Source organism: Salmo salar, chromosome ssa21, assembly GCF_905237065.1.
Source record: "Salmo salar chromosome ssa21, Ssal_v3.1, whole genome shotgun sequence".
NCBI lineage: Eukaryota > Metazoa > Chordata > Actinopteri > Salmoniformes > Salmonidae > Salmo > Salmo salar.
Window position 1 is genome coordinate 19052954 of NC_059462.1, and position 15875 is coordinate 19068828.

At 42.0% G+C, this 15875-nt stretch overlaps 1 protein-coding gene across 3 annotated transcripts in view; it reads left to right on the forward strand.

The window, feature by feature from the left end:
- Positions 1-219: 219 nt before the first annotated feature.
- Positions 220-15875, forward strand: part of LOC106581899 (glucose-6-phosphate exchanger SLC37A1) — a 42964-nt gene continuing 27308 nt past the window's right edge. The window contains exons 1-5 of one of the 3 annotated variants that reach the window (XM_045704515.1): positions 220-456; positions 6998-7235; positions 14355-14436; positions 15102-15207; positions 15449-15527. In XM_045704515.1, the coding sequence (XP_045560471.1) occupies positions 7180-7235; positions 14355-14436; positions 15102-15207; positions 15449-15527 (323 nt within the window). In that variant the 5' untranslated portion in view covers positions 220-456; positions 6998-7179. Of the gene's footprint in view, positions 457-5259; positions 5311-6997; positions 7236-14354; positions 14437-15101; positions 15208-15448; positions 15528-15875 lie in introns of those variants that run through there. The other 2 variants (XM_045704516.1, XM_014164338.2) reach the window with 2 other exon arrangements.

Here is a 15875-nt window from a genome sequence, read left to right on the forward strand (position 1 = left end):
CATTTTGTCAACAAGGCAGCATGGTGCATCGTCCAGAAACATATTTATATTCCCTATGTAAATGTTTGAATGTTCTGACTATGTTTCATTGCTACGCAGATAATTAAAAACAAATCAAAAGCAATTACTTTCGCATGGGAAACACAGTCCTACTAATTACTACACTTGCTTAAATACGTCACTTTTGTTTTGAGCCAATTTCGCCGTGGGCTTTGAACGGGACACGTGGCTCACGCCTGGGAGGCAGCGCAGTTTCATATTAAATGCAATCACATTTCAACCAATGCAAAACACGCCTACACCGGCGAGATTAATCGAAACCCCTCACTGAAGTGTGACAGTTACACCTTGGTTTGAAAGAAGAAAGAAGTTGTAGTTAACCGCCTGACAACCTGCCGCCTTTTTGGACGAGAAACAAGACGTGTCTTTTGGTTTCCCCTCTGTATTTCAACCACGGCAAGTTTGATAATGTCTCTCTCTCCATGTCTGTGAATTGATGGGCGCGGCGATTTTCCACAGATAGACCTCCTTTTCTGTCAAGCGTCGAACGCACGAGGATGAGCAGAAAGTGAATTGGAGAGCACGGTTACATGCACACAATAATGCGATTATTGTGTATAGTCGAATTAATATAATAGTTAGATTAACAGGTTTACATGCTTTGCAAGAATAACGATTAACTTAATAGTCATATTTACATGGACACATCTGAAATCAAGCTACCTGATGGCACTGATCAATGCAGACCATGTTAGTTTTGGGAAGGATATTTGATTCTAAGTAAGGACATACATTTTGTATGTGAAAACTACTTCAAGACGCATACCTTTCTTTTCCTGACTCATTTCGCGAGGGAGGGAGGGAGGCTCGCTCGGCTGGTGGTAGGACATGGGCAGATTAAATAGATTGCTGGAAGGCGGATTAAAAGTGTTTACATTTCGAAAGTTTGCCCAGAAAACTAGGTGTTTTAATCGATGTATGCTACTTCGATTCTGACCTTACGGCGACTTAAGATGAGCAGAATGTGTTTACATGACTATTGCATAATGCCTACTGCCATACTCAGTTTAATATCGAGTTATTAGTGTACATAAATATTTTGTAAGGGAAGTGGTTGGTTACAAAGTAGCTGATGATCATAATCATTGAAAACATAGTATGGACGGTGGTTTACTAGCAAATGTCCTGCAGTATGCTTCTTTCTTTGATGGCTATCACACAAGGACGTCCTATTTTGATTATATATATTTTTTTACAACAACCCAAGATAATTAGTATTTGGCTCTGTATACAACCAATCTCAATTAGGATGCTAGATAATAAGTCCCTAAATTAGGAAACATATGTATTTTTTTAAATAACATAGGTTAGACCAGTATTGTCTACTGAAGTTCAGTTGCCTAATTAACTTCAGTAAATCATTTAGAGGCTCTGCGACTGCCACACATCTAAATATAAAGCCTGGTTCAGTTGATGTGCAGTCCAAGATTCCAAGTATGAGGTTTTGCTATTAGCTCTACTGCAGGCCGCTGTAGTGAATGGTTGTGGTGGTGCAAAAGTTTTAGCGTGTTACTTAGTAGCCTATGTAGAATTAATCCATTCAACTTTCACTTTAAGTGCTAAAATGATGACGTGACCATACCAGTAGTGTAAATGACTAATTTCGTGGCACAGACCCATGATGGAGTTAAATTGTACAGTTGGCGTAGCTACAAGCAAGCCAAGCTGTCGCTAGATACACAGTTGGTGGTACAGTGCTTGGCAACGTCATGTTTTCAGACCAAGATTCCAGCATAGTAGGTTATTCATGTCTGGTAATAAAAGCAATGATACTTCTGCTGTCCTCTGCTACACATCTGATCCCCCGAGTACGAAACAGAAGTTGTTTGAATGCCAGGAATATATCTGATCCCCTACTGAGATGAGTTGCTTGGTGGAAGGTTTACTGTAGCCTACAATGCCTCCCTTGGACATGTGCAGTGCATTTAACTTCTTCCACATTTTGTTATGTTACAGCATTATTATAAAATTTATTAAATATAATTTCTCATCAATCTACACACAATACCCCATAATGACAAAACAAAAACAGGTTTTTAGAAATCTTTGCAAATGTATTACAAATGCAAAACTGAACAAGCATATTTACATAAGTATTCAGACCCTTTACTTAGTACTTTGTTGAAGTACCTTTGGCAACAGTGACAGCCTCAAGGTGGGTTGCACATTTTGGGGAATATTCAGAGGTGGAAACTTTCCGTGGGCATTTAACAGGAATATATGGGAATTAACATAAATGTATGCAAATTAATACCATTTAAATGTAGATGTTTTTTTGCATTGGATATATTTACCATATCATATGGAGACAGAAACATAAACATTTTACCTTATCATAAGTAGACATAATTGCAAATGTTTAAATTATTAAAAAATGATTTAGTTACGAATTGAACTTTTAATTAAATGAGTTGACATGGGATGATTTCACTGAACAAAAGAAAGGGAACATTGAATGATCCCCAGTGATCCATTGCATCTCCTAAAAATGTTTTGAACATACATCTGTAAATTGATAGTCTAGAAACTAAAGCTTTGGTTGTCTTCCTCTCAGGCTTCCATGTCTTCTCCACCTCTTGAACATCAGACTCTGAGGCCTCATCTTCACTGTCACTTTCCAACCTTGTTGAGGATAGCTTGTTGTCAGGCTCAAAAAGACTCAAATTTGCCTGGATAGCCACCAATTTTTCAACCCTTGTATTGGTCAGCCTGTTGCGTGCTTTTGTGTGTGTGTTCCCAAACAAGGACCAGTTGCGCTCTGAGGCGGTTGATGTTGGTGGGATTTGGAGGATGATGGAGGCAACAGGGGAAAGAGCCTCACATCCACAAAGTCCCTTCCACCAGATGGCTGATGCGATATGTTGGCACGACTGCCATATTGCATCTCCATCCCAAAGCACTTGCTTGGAAGTGTATTTTGCCAGACTGCCAAGAACCTTGCCCTCATCCAGGCCAAGGTGGCAAGACATGGTAGTGATGACACCATAGGTCTTGTTGATCTCTGCACCAGACAGGATGCTCTTGCCAGCATACTTGGGGTCCAACATGTACGCTGCGGCGTGTATGGGCTTCAGGCAGAAGTCTTCACGCTTTTTGATGTATTTCAGAACTGCAGTTTCCTCTGCTTGGAGCAACAGTGAAGTGGGCAGGGCAGTACGGATTTTTTCTCTTACATCTGCAAGCAGAGTCTGAACATCAGACAGGATGGCATTGTCTCCCTCAATCCGTGCAAAGGCTTCTGCTATCGGTTTCAGGAGTTTCAGGCTGCTTACCACTCTCTCCCAAAATACATCACCCTTGATGGGGCTGTCCATATCGGCAGACTGATATGGCCATTTCTTGGAGAGACTCCTTCCCCTCCAGGAGACTGTCAAACATGATGACAACACCACCCCAACGGGTGTTGCTGGGCAGCTTCAGTGTGGTGCTCTTATTCTTCTCACTTTGCTTGGTGAGGTAGATTGCTGCTATAACTTGATGACCCTTCACATATCTAACCATTTCCTTGTCTCTCTTGTAGAGTGTATCCATTGTTCTCAGTGCCACAATGTCCTTGAGGAGCAGATTCAATGCATGAGCATCACAGCCAATGTGTGTGATGTGAGGGTAGGACTCCTTCACTTTAGACCAAGCAGCCTTCATGTTCGCAGCATTCTCTGTCACCAGTGCAAATACCTTTTGCGGTCCAAGGTCATTGATGACTGCCTTCAGCTCATCTGCAATGTAGAGACCGGTGTGTCTGTTGTCCCGTGTGTCAGTGCTCTTGTAGAATACTGGTTGAGGGGTGGAGATGATGTAGTTAATTATTCTTGCCCACAGACTTTTGACCACCCATCAGAGATGATTGCAATAAAGTCTGCTTTCTCTATGATTTGCTTAACCTTCACTTGAACTCTGCATCCAGCAAATTAGTAGATAAAGCATGTTTGGTTGGAGGGGTGTATACTAGGCAAAGAACATTCAGAAAAACTTCCAATATACATTGCCTGTGAACGTCAGAGGTGAACCAGTTGCTTACACAGCTCGAGCAAGACATTCATCAGCATTTCTCTGACTACGTTCCTCCATTGAGTCAAAAACACTTCTGATTCCAGGAGGACCATGAGTTGTTGCTATCAATAAGGTGTCTGATTCATCATTTTCACCTCGACTAGAAGTAGAGGGACTTTTGTCAGAGGTTGCTTGTTGTGAGCGCTGAGTGAACTTTATGCACTTGGCCGGATAATTCTGCGTCTTTGTTGTGTTCTTCACATGATTTGGCACAGTATTTGCAAATGTACACAGCTTTTCCTTCTACATTAGCTGCAGTGAAATGTCGCCACACATCAGATAGTGTCCGTGGCATTTTCCTGTAAAGATTAGGGGGAAAAAAGGAGTAAAAAAACAAACAAATACAATTCCATGTACAGATAAATAGTTAAGCAGTTATATTAAACAACTCCTTTTCTAAGATAAATGTTTTAAAATCAAATTTATGGAAACAGGTGAATTAACACTCCCTCAGTTAGTAGGCTCAAGCAAGCTAAAACCCACAAGGTAGCAAAAACTAACTAGCAGAAATTGTTAAGTTAGAAATTATTTAAACATACTTTGCTGTAGGCTACTGTTTACTAGTTAACAAAAAATCATGTATGTCATATAAAATATATTCACCCCACCCAGTATTGTAGTATTGGAGCCCACACTACTACAGTTGTAGTGGTGTGGGCTCAATAGCATCTCATTAGTGTGCAACATCTTGAGAATCACCTGTGATGGAAGAATGTGATGGAAGAATGCACTGTACATGCAGAGGGATGCAATTCCATTGAATTGGGGAGAGTTTAACCAAAATATGCCACAAGACCTAGAATTGCCTTATGTGTATTAGAGGTCGACCGATTATGATTTGTCAACGCCGATAACGATTATTGGAGGACCAAAAAAAGCAGATACCGATTAATCGGATGATTTATTTATTTTATTTTTTTATTTATTTAAAAAAAACGTATTTTATTTGTAATAATGACAATTACAACAATACTGAATGAACACTTATTTTAACTTAATATAATACATAAATACTATCAATTTAGCCTCAAATAAATAATGAAACATGTTCAATTTGGTTTAAATTATGCAAAAACAAAGTGTTGAAGAAGAAAGTAAAAGTGCAATATGTGCCATGTAAAAAAGCTAACGTTTAAGTTCCTTCCTCAGAACATATGAAAGCTGGTGGTTCCTTTTAACATGAGTCTTCAATATTCCCAGGTAAGAAGTTTTAGGTTGTAGTTATTATAGGAATTATAGGACTATTTCTCTCTCTACGATTTGTATTTCATATACCTTTAACTATTGGATGTTCTTATAGGCACTTTAGTATTGCCAGTGTAACAGTATAGCTTCCGTCCCTCTCCTCGCTCCTACCTGGGCTCGAACCAGGAACACATCGACAACAGCCACCCTCGAAGCAGCATTACCCATGTAGAGCAAGGGGAACAACCACTCCCAAGTCTCAGAGCGAGTGATGTTTGAAATGCTATTAGCGCGCACCCACTAACTAGCTAGCCATTTCACATCGGTTACACCAGCTAATCTCAGAGGTTGATAGGCTTGAAGTCATAAACAGCGCAATGCTTGAAGAATTGCGAAGAGCTGCTGGCAAACACACAAAGGTGCTATTTGAATGAATGCTTACGAGCCTGCTGCTGCCTACCATTGCTCAGTCAGACTGCTCTAATTAAATATCAAATCATAGACTTAATTATAACATAATAACACACAGAAATACAAGCCTTTGGTCAGTAATATGGTCGAATCCAGAAACTATCATTTCGAAAACGAAACGTTTATTATTTCAGTGAAATACGGAACCGTTCCGTATTTTATCTAACGGGTGGCATCCCTAAGTCTAAATATTCCTGTTACATTGCACAACCTTCAATGTTATGTCATAATTATGTACAATTCTGGCAAATTAATTACGGCCTTTGTTAGGAGTAAATGGACTTCACACAGTTCGCAATGAGCCAGGCGGCCCAAACTGCTGTATATACCTTGACTGCTTGCACAGAACGCAAGAGAAGTGACGGAAATTCATGTTAGCAGGCAATATTAACTAAATATGCAGGTTTAAAAATATATACTTGTGTATTGATTTTAAGAAAGGCATTGATGTTTATGGTTAGGTACATTAGTGCAACGACAGTGCTTTTTTTCGCAAATGCGCTTGTTAAATCATCACCCGTTTGTCAAAGTAGGCTGTGATTCGATGAGAAAATAACAGGCACCGCATCGATTATATGCAACGCAGGACACGTTAGATAAACTAGTAATATCATCAACCATGTGTAGTTAACTAGTGATTATGTTAAGATTGATAGTTTTTTGTAAGATAAGTTTAATGCTAGCTAGCAACTTACCTTGGCTTCTTGCTGCCCTCGCGTAACAGGTAGACAGCGTCAGTGTTCTTAATCTGACTTGCCTAGTTAAATCGGCAAATCGGCGGCGAAAAATGCCGATTACCGATTGTTATGAAAACTTGAAATCGGCCCTAATTAATCGGCCATTCCGATTAATCGGTCGACCTCTAATGTGTATCCCACAAAAAAGGTTCACTGTTATAAGCAAACTTTTTTGGAGGAATGTAAGCAAAATTTCCAGCAAAGGGTCTGAATACTAATGTAAATAAGGTATTTATGTATTTTTTTTTTTTCAATTTGTCTAAACCTGTTTTCGCTTTGTCATTGTGTGGGGATTGCTGAGTAATTCGTTATTTAATCAATTTTAGAATAAGACTAATGTAACAAAATGTGAAATAAGTCAAGGGGTCTCAATACTTTCCGAACTGTACATCCACAAAGTTAAAGTTATAGAACTTACATTATGGAATGGAGAGAGATGCCCATGCCGACTTCAGAGGTCCTGCTGTATTTGAAACTTTCTTTTGTTCTTGTAGGAGAACACTTCTGAGGGGTTATTCCAGCAGGTTCTTGGCCATGTCTCCCAGGCCTAGTGTTGAGCTCACAGGGTTCTTCTGGCCAGAGGTGAGCTGCAGTTCTGTGTGTTGGTCATCATTGCTGTGAGATCTACCGATCTGTTGACCCCTGACCCCGCAGTGCCCGTTATCACCCAATCATCATGGCCCCTGTGCCACCTGGCATCCGCTTCCTGGCCTCCTTCAACAGAGACCAGTGGTGAGTTTTGTATGTCTGTCTGTCTGTCAGATCAATATGTTCTGTTGGTTTGTCAGTACAGGTCTGGCTTACACGTGAACTTAGTTGTAAATTGTTGATGACTTATGATGAAAAGACCTCAGGGCTCAAGCCATACTGTTCATGTGTGTGCCTGTGCAGGAGTGTACATGTGAGTGTGTCTGTGCTTGTAGCTGTTTTCTATTTAGTCCTAATTATGTATTTTCTGCAAGAGAGTGAATTAGCCGGGACACAGAGAAAGAGAGCGAGAACACTGCAAATAACAGAACTGTCCTCTAAGTTCCCATACATCATGTAGAGTAGGGCATACGTACCATCTACTGTATGTGGCATAGCCCTGTATACTTACAGGCAGCTTAATGATCACGTATCACCGTCATTATTAGGGCCAGGAGTTGTTCCCGCTCAGGAAAAAATAAGATCAGGAGTTATCAAGAGAAAGAGTGGGGAACCGTGTTCTGAACCCGACTGAAGTATTTCTTAGAGCTTTATCACTTTAATTGCGCTCAGACTGACTTGTTATACAGTGCGAGTGACAGTGGCATGCTGAAATCAAGGTTGTAAACCTTTGTACCTGTATTTTTATTTAACTAGGCAAGCCAGTTAAGAACTAATTCTTATTTACAATGACAGCCTACAAGGGAACAGTGGGTTAACTGCGTTGTTCAGGGGTAGAACGACAGATTTTTACCTTGTCAGCTCGGGGATTCGATTCAGCAACCTTTCGGTTAGTGGCCCAACGCTCTAACCACTAGGCTACCTACCGCCCCGTATGTCTGGTCCTATCAGAGAGTTGGCGCCAAAGAACATGACTGACGTTTTATATTCTCCCAACCAATTGTGCAATTATAATATTTTTGGGGGCATTTTGTGTAACTTGTTTTTTAACGTATTGTGTACATAATGTTGGTGCTACCGTCTCTTATGGCCGAAAACAACTTCTGTACATTAGAAAAGCAATTACTCACCGCAGACTGGAAGAAACTTTTTCCTTTAACGAGTCCGACGAGAAGGATATCCTGCTTTCACTGAAACAGGCCCAGATCCAGGCCGTTTGCGTGAAAAGATGCCGGAAAAGAGGACGCGGATCGGGGTCCTTCTGAGAAGCCGGAGGCGAGTGAGTGAACTCCCAATGCCTTCCATTCTTCTTGCTAACGTGCAATCGTTAGAAAATAAAATTGATGACCTACTATTAAGATTATCCTACCAACGGGACATTAAAAACTGTAACATCTTATGTTTCACCGAGACGTTGCTGAACGAAGAAACGGACAATATAGAGCTGGCAGGATTTTCCATGCACCGGCAGAACAGAGACGCTACCTCTGGTAAGACGAGGGGTGGGGGTGTGTGTCTTTTTGTCAATAACAGCTTGTGCGCGATGTCTAATATTAAAGAAGTCTCGAGATATTGCTCGCCTGAGGTAGAGTACCTTATGATAAGCTGTCGACCACACTATCTACCAAGAGTTCTCATCTGTATTATTCGTAGCCGTCTATTTACCACCACAAAGCGAAGCTGGCGCTAAGACTGCTCTCAACCAACTCTATAAGGCCATAAGTAAAGAAGAAAATGCTCATCCAGAAGCGGCGCTCCTAGTGGCCAGGGACTTTAATGCAGGAAACTTAAATCAGTTTTACGAATTTTTTTACCAGCATGTCACATGTGCAACCACATTTACCCCACACAATTTGTTGCACTGCTTTGCTTTATCTTGGACAGGTCACAGTTGTAAATTAGAACTCGTTCTCAACTGGCCTACCTGGTTAAATAAAGGTAAAATAAAAAAACACACAGAGATGCATACAAAGCTCTCCCCCACCCTCCATTTGGCAAATTTGACCACAATTCTATCCTCCTGATTCCTGCTTACAAGCAAAAACTAAAGCAGGAAGTACCAGTGACTCGCTCAATACGGAAGTGGTCAGATGACGCGTAAGCTACACTACAGGACAGTTTTGCTAGCACAGACTGGAATATGTTCCGGGATTCATCCAATGGCATTGAGGAATACACCACCTCAGTCATCGGCTTCATCAATAAGTGCATCGATGACGCCGTCCCCACAGTGACTGTAAGTGCAGTGCCTTGCAAAAGTATTCGTCCCCCTTGGCGTTTTTCATATTTTGTTGCTTTACAACCTGTAATTTAAATGGATTTTTGTTTCGATTTCATGAAATGAACGTACACAAAATAGTCCAAATTGGTGAAGTGAAATGGAAAAATTACTTGTTTAAAAAAATTCTCATAAATTTAAATCGTAAAAGTGGTGCGTGCTTATGTATTCACCCCGTTTGCAAGGAAGCCCCTAAATAAGATCTGGTGCAACCAATTACTTTCAGAAGTCACATAATTAGTTAGTCCACCTGTGTGCAATCTATATATATATATATATATCCGTTCTGAAAGGCCCCAGAGTCTGCAACACCACTAAGCAAGGGGCACCATGAAGACCAATCCAAACAGGTCAGGGACAAAGTTGTGGAGAATTACAGCTCAGGGTTGGGTTTGAAAAGAAAATATCCAAAACTTTGAACATCTCACGGCGCACCATTAAATCCATTATTAAAAAATTTAAAGAATATGGCACCACAACAAACCTGCCAAGAGAGGGCCGCCCACCAAAACTCACGGACCAGGCAAGGAGGGCATTAATCAGAGAAGCAACAAAGAGACCAAAGATAAACCTTTAAGAGCTGCAAAGCTCCACAGCGGAGATTGGAGTATCTGTCCATAGGACCACTTTATGCCATACACTCCACAGAGCTGGGTTTTATGGAAGAGTGGCCAGAAAAAAGCCATTGCTCAAAGAAGAAAAAAATAGGCATGTGGGAGACTCCCCAAACATATGGAAGAAGGTATTCTGGTCAGATGAGTCTAAAATTGAGCTTTTTGGCCAACAAGGAAAGCGCTATGTCTGGCGCAAACCCAACCCCTCTCATCACCTCGAACACCATCCCCACAGTGAAGCATGGTGGTGGCAGTATCATGCTGTGGGGATGTTTTTCATCGCTAGGGACTGGGAAACTGGTCAGAATTGAGGAAATGATGGATGGTGTTAAATACAGGGAAATTCTTGAGGGAAACCTGTTTGTCTTCCCCTTGCTGCTACTCGCTGTTTGTTTGTTACCTATGCATAGTCACTTCGCCCCCAACTACATGTACAGATTATCTCAACTAGCCTGTACCCCGGCACACTGACTTGGTATTGTTATTCTTATTGTGTTACTTTTTATTATGGCTTTTTATTTTAGCCTACTGGTAAATATTTTCTTCTTCTTGAACTGCACTGTTGGTTAAGGGCTTGTAAGTAAGCATTTCACGGTAAAGTCCACACTTGTTGTATTCGGCACATGTGGCAAATTAAAGTTTGATTTGAGGTGGGACAGTGGTGGTGTTCTGTGGTGTCACAGAGCCACTGACATGTTTTTCACTGAATTACTGCCAACAAGGAAGACACATTGCCAGTGTCCTAACTGTCCCCTTCCTGTCCTGTCTTATGAACACAACCCCCTCCCCACTAGACACATGGAGAGAGAGATACAAACACGCACACATGCTGCCCAGCTGTTGAATGTGCAAAGTTAATCAGGGATTCTTCCCTCTGGCTACTTTCTACTCCTTAGCAATTGGTCTCTAGGAATGGTTTATGGTGGTGTTAAGACGTCCAGACTGCCATAAGTGGCTGTATTTGGCTTGTCCAGGGGCAGACCCACGTCGAGTTGGCCTGTGTTTGGCTAGGTCAGGAGCAGACCGACGTCGAGGTGGCTACGTTTGGCTAGGTCAGGGGGTAGATGTGTCCGTATAGGTCAAACTCAATTTGTTTGCCAATTGCACAAGTCCACAAGGAAATGACTGAGTGGGAGAGTAAAAGGAACGGCACATCCTGGCCTTTGTTATACTTACCAGTTCTCACTGTGTACTTTAACATTGAATTACAGTTGAAGTCAGAAGTTTACATGCACCTTAGCCAAATACATTTAAACTCAGTTTTTCACAATTCCTGACATTTAATCCTAGTAAAAATTCCCTGTCTTAGGTCAGTTAGGATCACCACTTTATTTTATGAATGTGAAATGTCAGAATAATAGTATAAAATTATTTCTTTAAGATTTGATTTCTTTTATCACATTCCCAGTGGGTCAGAAGTTTACGTACACTCAATTAGTATTTGGTAGCATTGCCTTTAAATTGTTGAACTTGGGTCAAATGTTTTGGGTAGCCTTCCACTATCTTCCCACAATAAGTGGGTGAATTTTGGCCCATTCCTCCTGACGGAGCTGGTGTAACTGAGTCAGGTTTGTAGGCCTCCTTGCTCCCACGCTTTTTCAGTTCTGCCCACAAATTTAATATGGGATTGAGGTCAGGGCTTTGTGATGGCCACTCCAATAACTTGATGCTGTTGTCCTTAAGCCATTTTGCCACAACTTTGGAAGTATTCATTGTCCATTTGGAAGACCCATTTGCGACCAAGCTTTAACTTCCTGACTGATGTCTTGAGATGTTGCTTCAATATATCGACAATTTTCCATCCTCATGATGCCATCTATTTTATGAAGTGCACCAGTCCCTCCTGCAGCAAAGCACCCCCAGAACATGATGCTGCCACCCCCATGCTCCACGGTTGGTATAATGCTCTTCGGCTTGCAAGCCTCCCCCTTTTTCCTCCAAACATAACGATTATGGCCAAACAGTTATATTTTTGTTTCATCAGACCAGAGGACATTTCTCCAGAAAGTACAATCTTTGTCCCAATGTGCAGTTGAAAATCGTAGTCTGGCTTTTTTATGGCTGTTTTGGAGCAGTGGCTTCTTCCTTGCTGAGCGGCCTTTCAGGTTATGTCGATATAGGACTCGTTTTACTGTGGATATAGATACTTTTGTACCTGTTTCCTCCAGCATCTTCACAAGGTCCTTTGCTGCTGTTCTGGGATTGATTTGCACTTCTCGCACCAAAGTAAGTTCATCTCTAGGAGACAGAACGTGTCTCCTTCCTGAGCGGTATGACAGCTGCGTGGTCCCATGGTGTTTATACTTGCGTACTATTGTTTGTACAGATGAGCGTGGTACCTTCAGGCATTTGGAAATTGCTCCCAAGGATGAACCAGACTTGTGGAGGTCTACAATTTTTTTGCTGAGTTCTTGGATGATTTCTTTTGATTTTTTTCCCATGATGTGAAGCAAAGAGGTACTAAGTTTGAAGGCAGGCCTTGAAATAAATACATCCACAGGTACACCTCCAATTGACTCAAATGATGTCAATTAGCCGATCAGAAGCTTCTAAAGCCATGACATCATTTTCTGGAATTTTCCAAGCTGTTTAAAGGCAGTCAACTTAGTGAATGTAAACTTATGACCCACTGGAATTGTGATACAGTGAAATAATCTGTAAACAATTGTTGGAAAAATGACTTGTGTCATGCGTAAAGTAGATGTCCTAACCGACTTGCCAAAACTATAGTTTGTTAACAAGAAATTTGTGGAGTGGTTGAAAAACGAGTTTTAATTTCTCCAACCTAAGTGTATGTAAACTTCTGACTTCAGCTGTATATTGCAAAGATTTGCAAATTACTTTGATTGTGTAGATGTAGCTAGCTACAGTTTGTAGGTGATATATTTGACCTCCATTCAGCTCATTTATGCCACCATAAACAGAGCCAGCCAGTCAGTCAGTCCAGCAAAGAGGTCCAGTTGTCCTCCACCCTCTCAGAATATAAGTTAACATAAACTCAGTAAAAAAAAGAAACGTCCCTTTTTCAGGACCCTGTCTTTCAAAGATAATTCGTAAAAATCGAAATAACTTCACAGATCTTCATTGTAAAGGGTTTAAACACTGTTTCCCATGCTTGTTCAATGAACCATAAACTATTAATGAACATGCACCTGTGGAACGGTCATTAAGACACTAACAGCTTACAGACGGTAGGCAATTAAGGTCACAGTTGTGAAGACTTAGGACACTAAAGAGGCCTTTCTACAGACTCAGAAAAACACCAAAAGAAAGATGCCCAGGGTCCCTGCTCATCTGCGTGAACGTGCCTTAGGCATGCTGCAAGGAGGCATGAGTACTGCAGATGTGGCCAGGGCAATAAATTGCAATGTCCGTACTGTGAGATGCCTAAGACAGCGCTACAGGGAGACATGACGGACAGCTGATCGTCCTCATTGGCAGACCACGTGTAACAACATCTGCACAGGATCGGTACATCCGAACATCACACCTGCGGGACAGGTACAGGATGGCAGCAACTGCCCAAGATACACCAGGAATGCACAATCCCTCCATCAGTGCTCAGACTGTCCGCAATAGGCTGAGAGAGGCTGGACTGAGGGATTATAGGCCTGTTGTAAGGCAGGTCCTCACCAGACATCACCAGTAACAACGTCGCCTATGGGCACAAACCCACCGTCGCTGGACCAGACAGGACTGTCAAAAAGTGCTCTTCACTGACGAGTTACGGTTTTGTCTCACCAGGGGTGATGGTCGGATTCGCGTTTATCGTCGAAGGGTTGAGCGTTACACCGACGCCTGTACTCTGGAGCGCGATCGAGGTGGAGGGTCCGTCATGGTTGGGGGCGGTGTGTCAGCATCATCGGACTGAGCTTGTTGTCATTGCAGACAATCTCAACGCTGTGCATTACATCCTCCTCCTTCATGTGGTACCCTTCCTGCAGGCTCATCCTGACATGACCCTCCAGCATAACAATGCCATACTGCTCGTTCTGTGCGTGCTTTCCTGCAAGACAGGAATGTCAGTGTTCTATACGCAGTTGACAGTGAGAGGATGTTTCTTTTTTTGCTGAGTTTATATTGAAAATACTGTGATTTGAAGAATAATAGTTATAATTAATAATAATTTATTGAAAAAGTAGTTTCATTGTCATTTCTACACACTTAAGTTAACAGTGAGAGGACGTTTCTTTATGTTTTATGAGTTTATCTAAGGACAGATCTAGGATCAGATTACCCAAACCTCACACTGACCATTGTGAGAATGAAACGTTATCTCACTCTCAGTGGTCAGGGATGAATGCTACCCACTGACTACCTCCTCCTATCCAGCCCTTCTCACTGCTGCCCCCTTGTGTTGTCCCCCTCCAGGTACCGAGCCTTCACATTTAGCCTCACCTTCCTGCTGTACACCAGCTTCCACCTGTCCAGAAAACCCATCAGCATCGTCAAGGTAATATATAATACATACATACACACACACACACACACACACACACGTACCCTATAGGGAATTTACTGGACTATACTGGCATAGCACATAAGAGATTTACTCACTACACTCCTATCCACACATTAAATATACATGTTATCAGCACAGGTGTTATTGTAACCTGATCAGCCTCAGTGTGATTCATCCTGCTACTATATCTGTGACCAGGGGCGCAACTTTCACTGCCCCCCCCCCCACATTCTTAAATTGCATTTTTGTCCCCCCCAGTTGTATCATTGGAATATGATACAAAACGAGGCAACGGTGTGCTTTAGAACCATGGGACGCTTCTGAGCTGTCGGGTAGGCTGTTTGGAGTGTTTATCCGACTGGATACAAAATAAATTGTCCCCCCTAAGTTGTGCCCGTCTGTGACTATATATATATCAGAATGACAGTGTCCCTCCCAAAGCAGAGCCAGGGATTAACCATTTATATAACCAATGTTATCCACCATTGTTTACCTTGGAACCATAGCATGGCTGGAAGCAGCTTAATATTTAGTATTAAATGTATGAGATTAATGTTTGACCAGCTATATATGCTGGGTTTACTGTAGTTTGTGCTTTTTTTCAGTGCGTGCACACACATGTGAATGTTTGCCCAATATGATTATTTGTTCCACAGAGTGAGCTGCATAAGAACTGCTCAGCTCTCAATGAGCTCTCCACAGCCAGTAGTAGCCAGCTGTCAGACCTCCACACAGCTGCAGAGTGCAGCTGGAAACCCTTTGGTGAGACCCCACTCAACCCTCGTTCTCCCCCTCTTTCAGTCTCTCAATCCCCCTTTCTCCCACTTTCTCTACTAAATGTTATGCATCCTCTATCCCTACACTTATCACTAATCACACATTTGTTACTATTCATTCACACATTGTTGTCGATCCCCGTAATCAAACCCAGGAGCCTGTATTCAGATGAGTGGTCCTTGGTTGAATTGATGTCATTCTCATGTAAAACTACCTCCATACCTAGATAAAAGCAACTATAAGCAGCTGCTGGGAGCCATGGACTACTCCTTCCTCTGTGCCTATGCCGTGGGCATGTTCCTCAGGTAAGGCTAAAACTAGGCTGTCCACTTGACCTGATCAGGAAAACCTCTGGGCTCTAGTTATCACATAAAGCTCTTCCCCATCGCTCGTCCTTCAGTCAGACTGCAGAGTCTAGGGCTGTTGCGGTGACCGTATTACCGCCACGCAGGTGGAGTCATGAAGGCAGTCAAATTCCGCATTACTGTTTAGTCACCGTGATTAGGCTTCTCTAAGCTCTGATGCTGCTGATTGTCATTAGTAACCTACCAACTTGCTAACTGTCTGGTACTCAGCGCTCTATTGTCCCTCAGCGCTCTATTGTCACTCTGACATCAATGCAAATGTAATCAAAAATCCAATCAAACACTTCA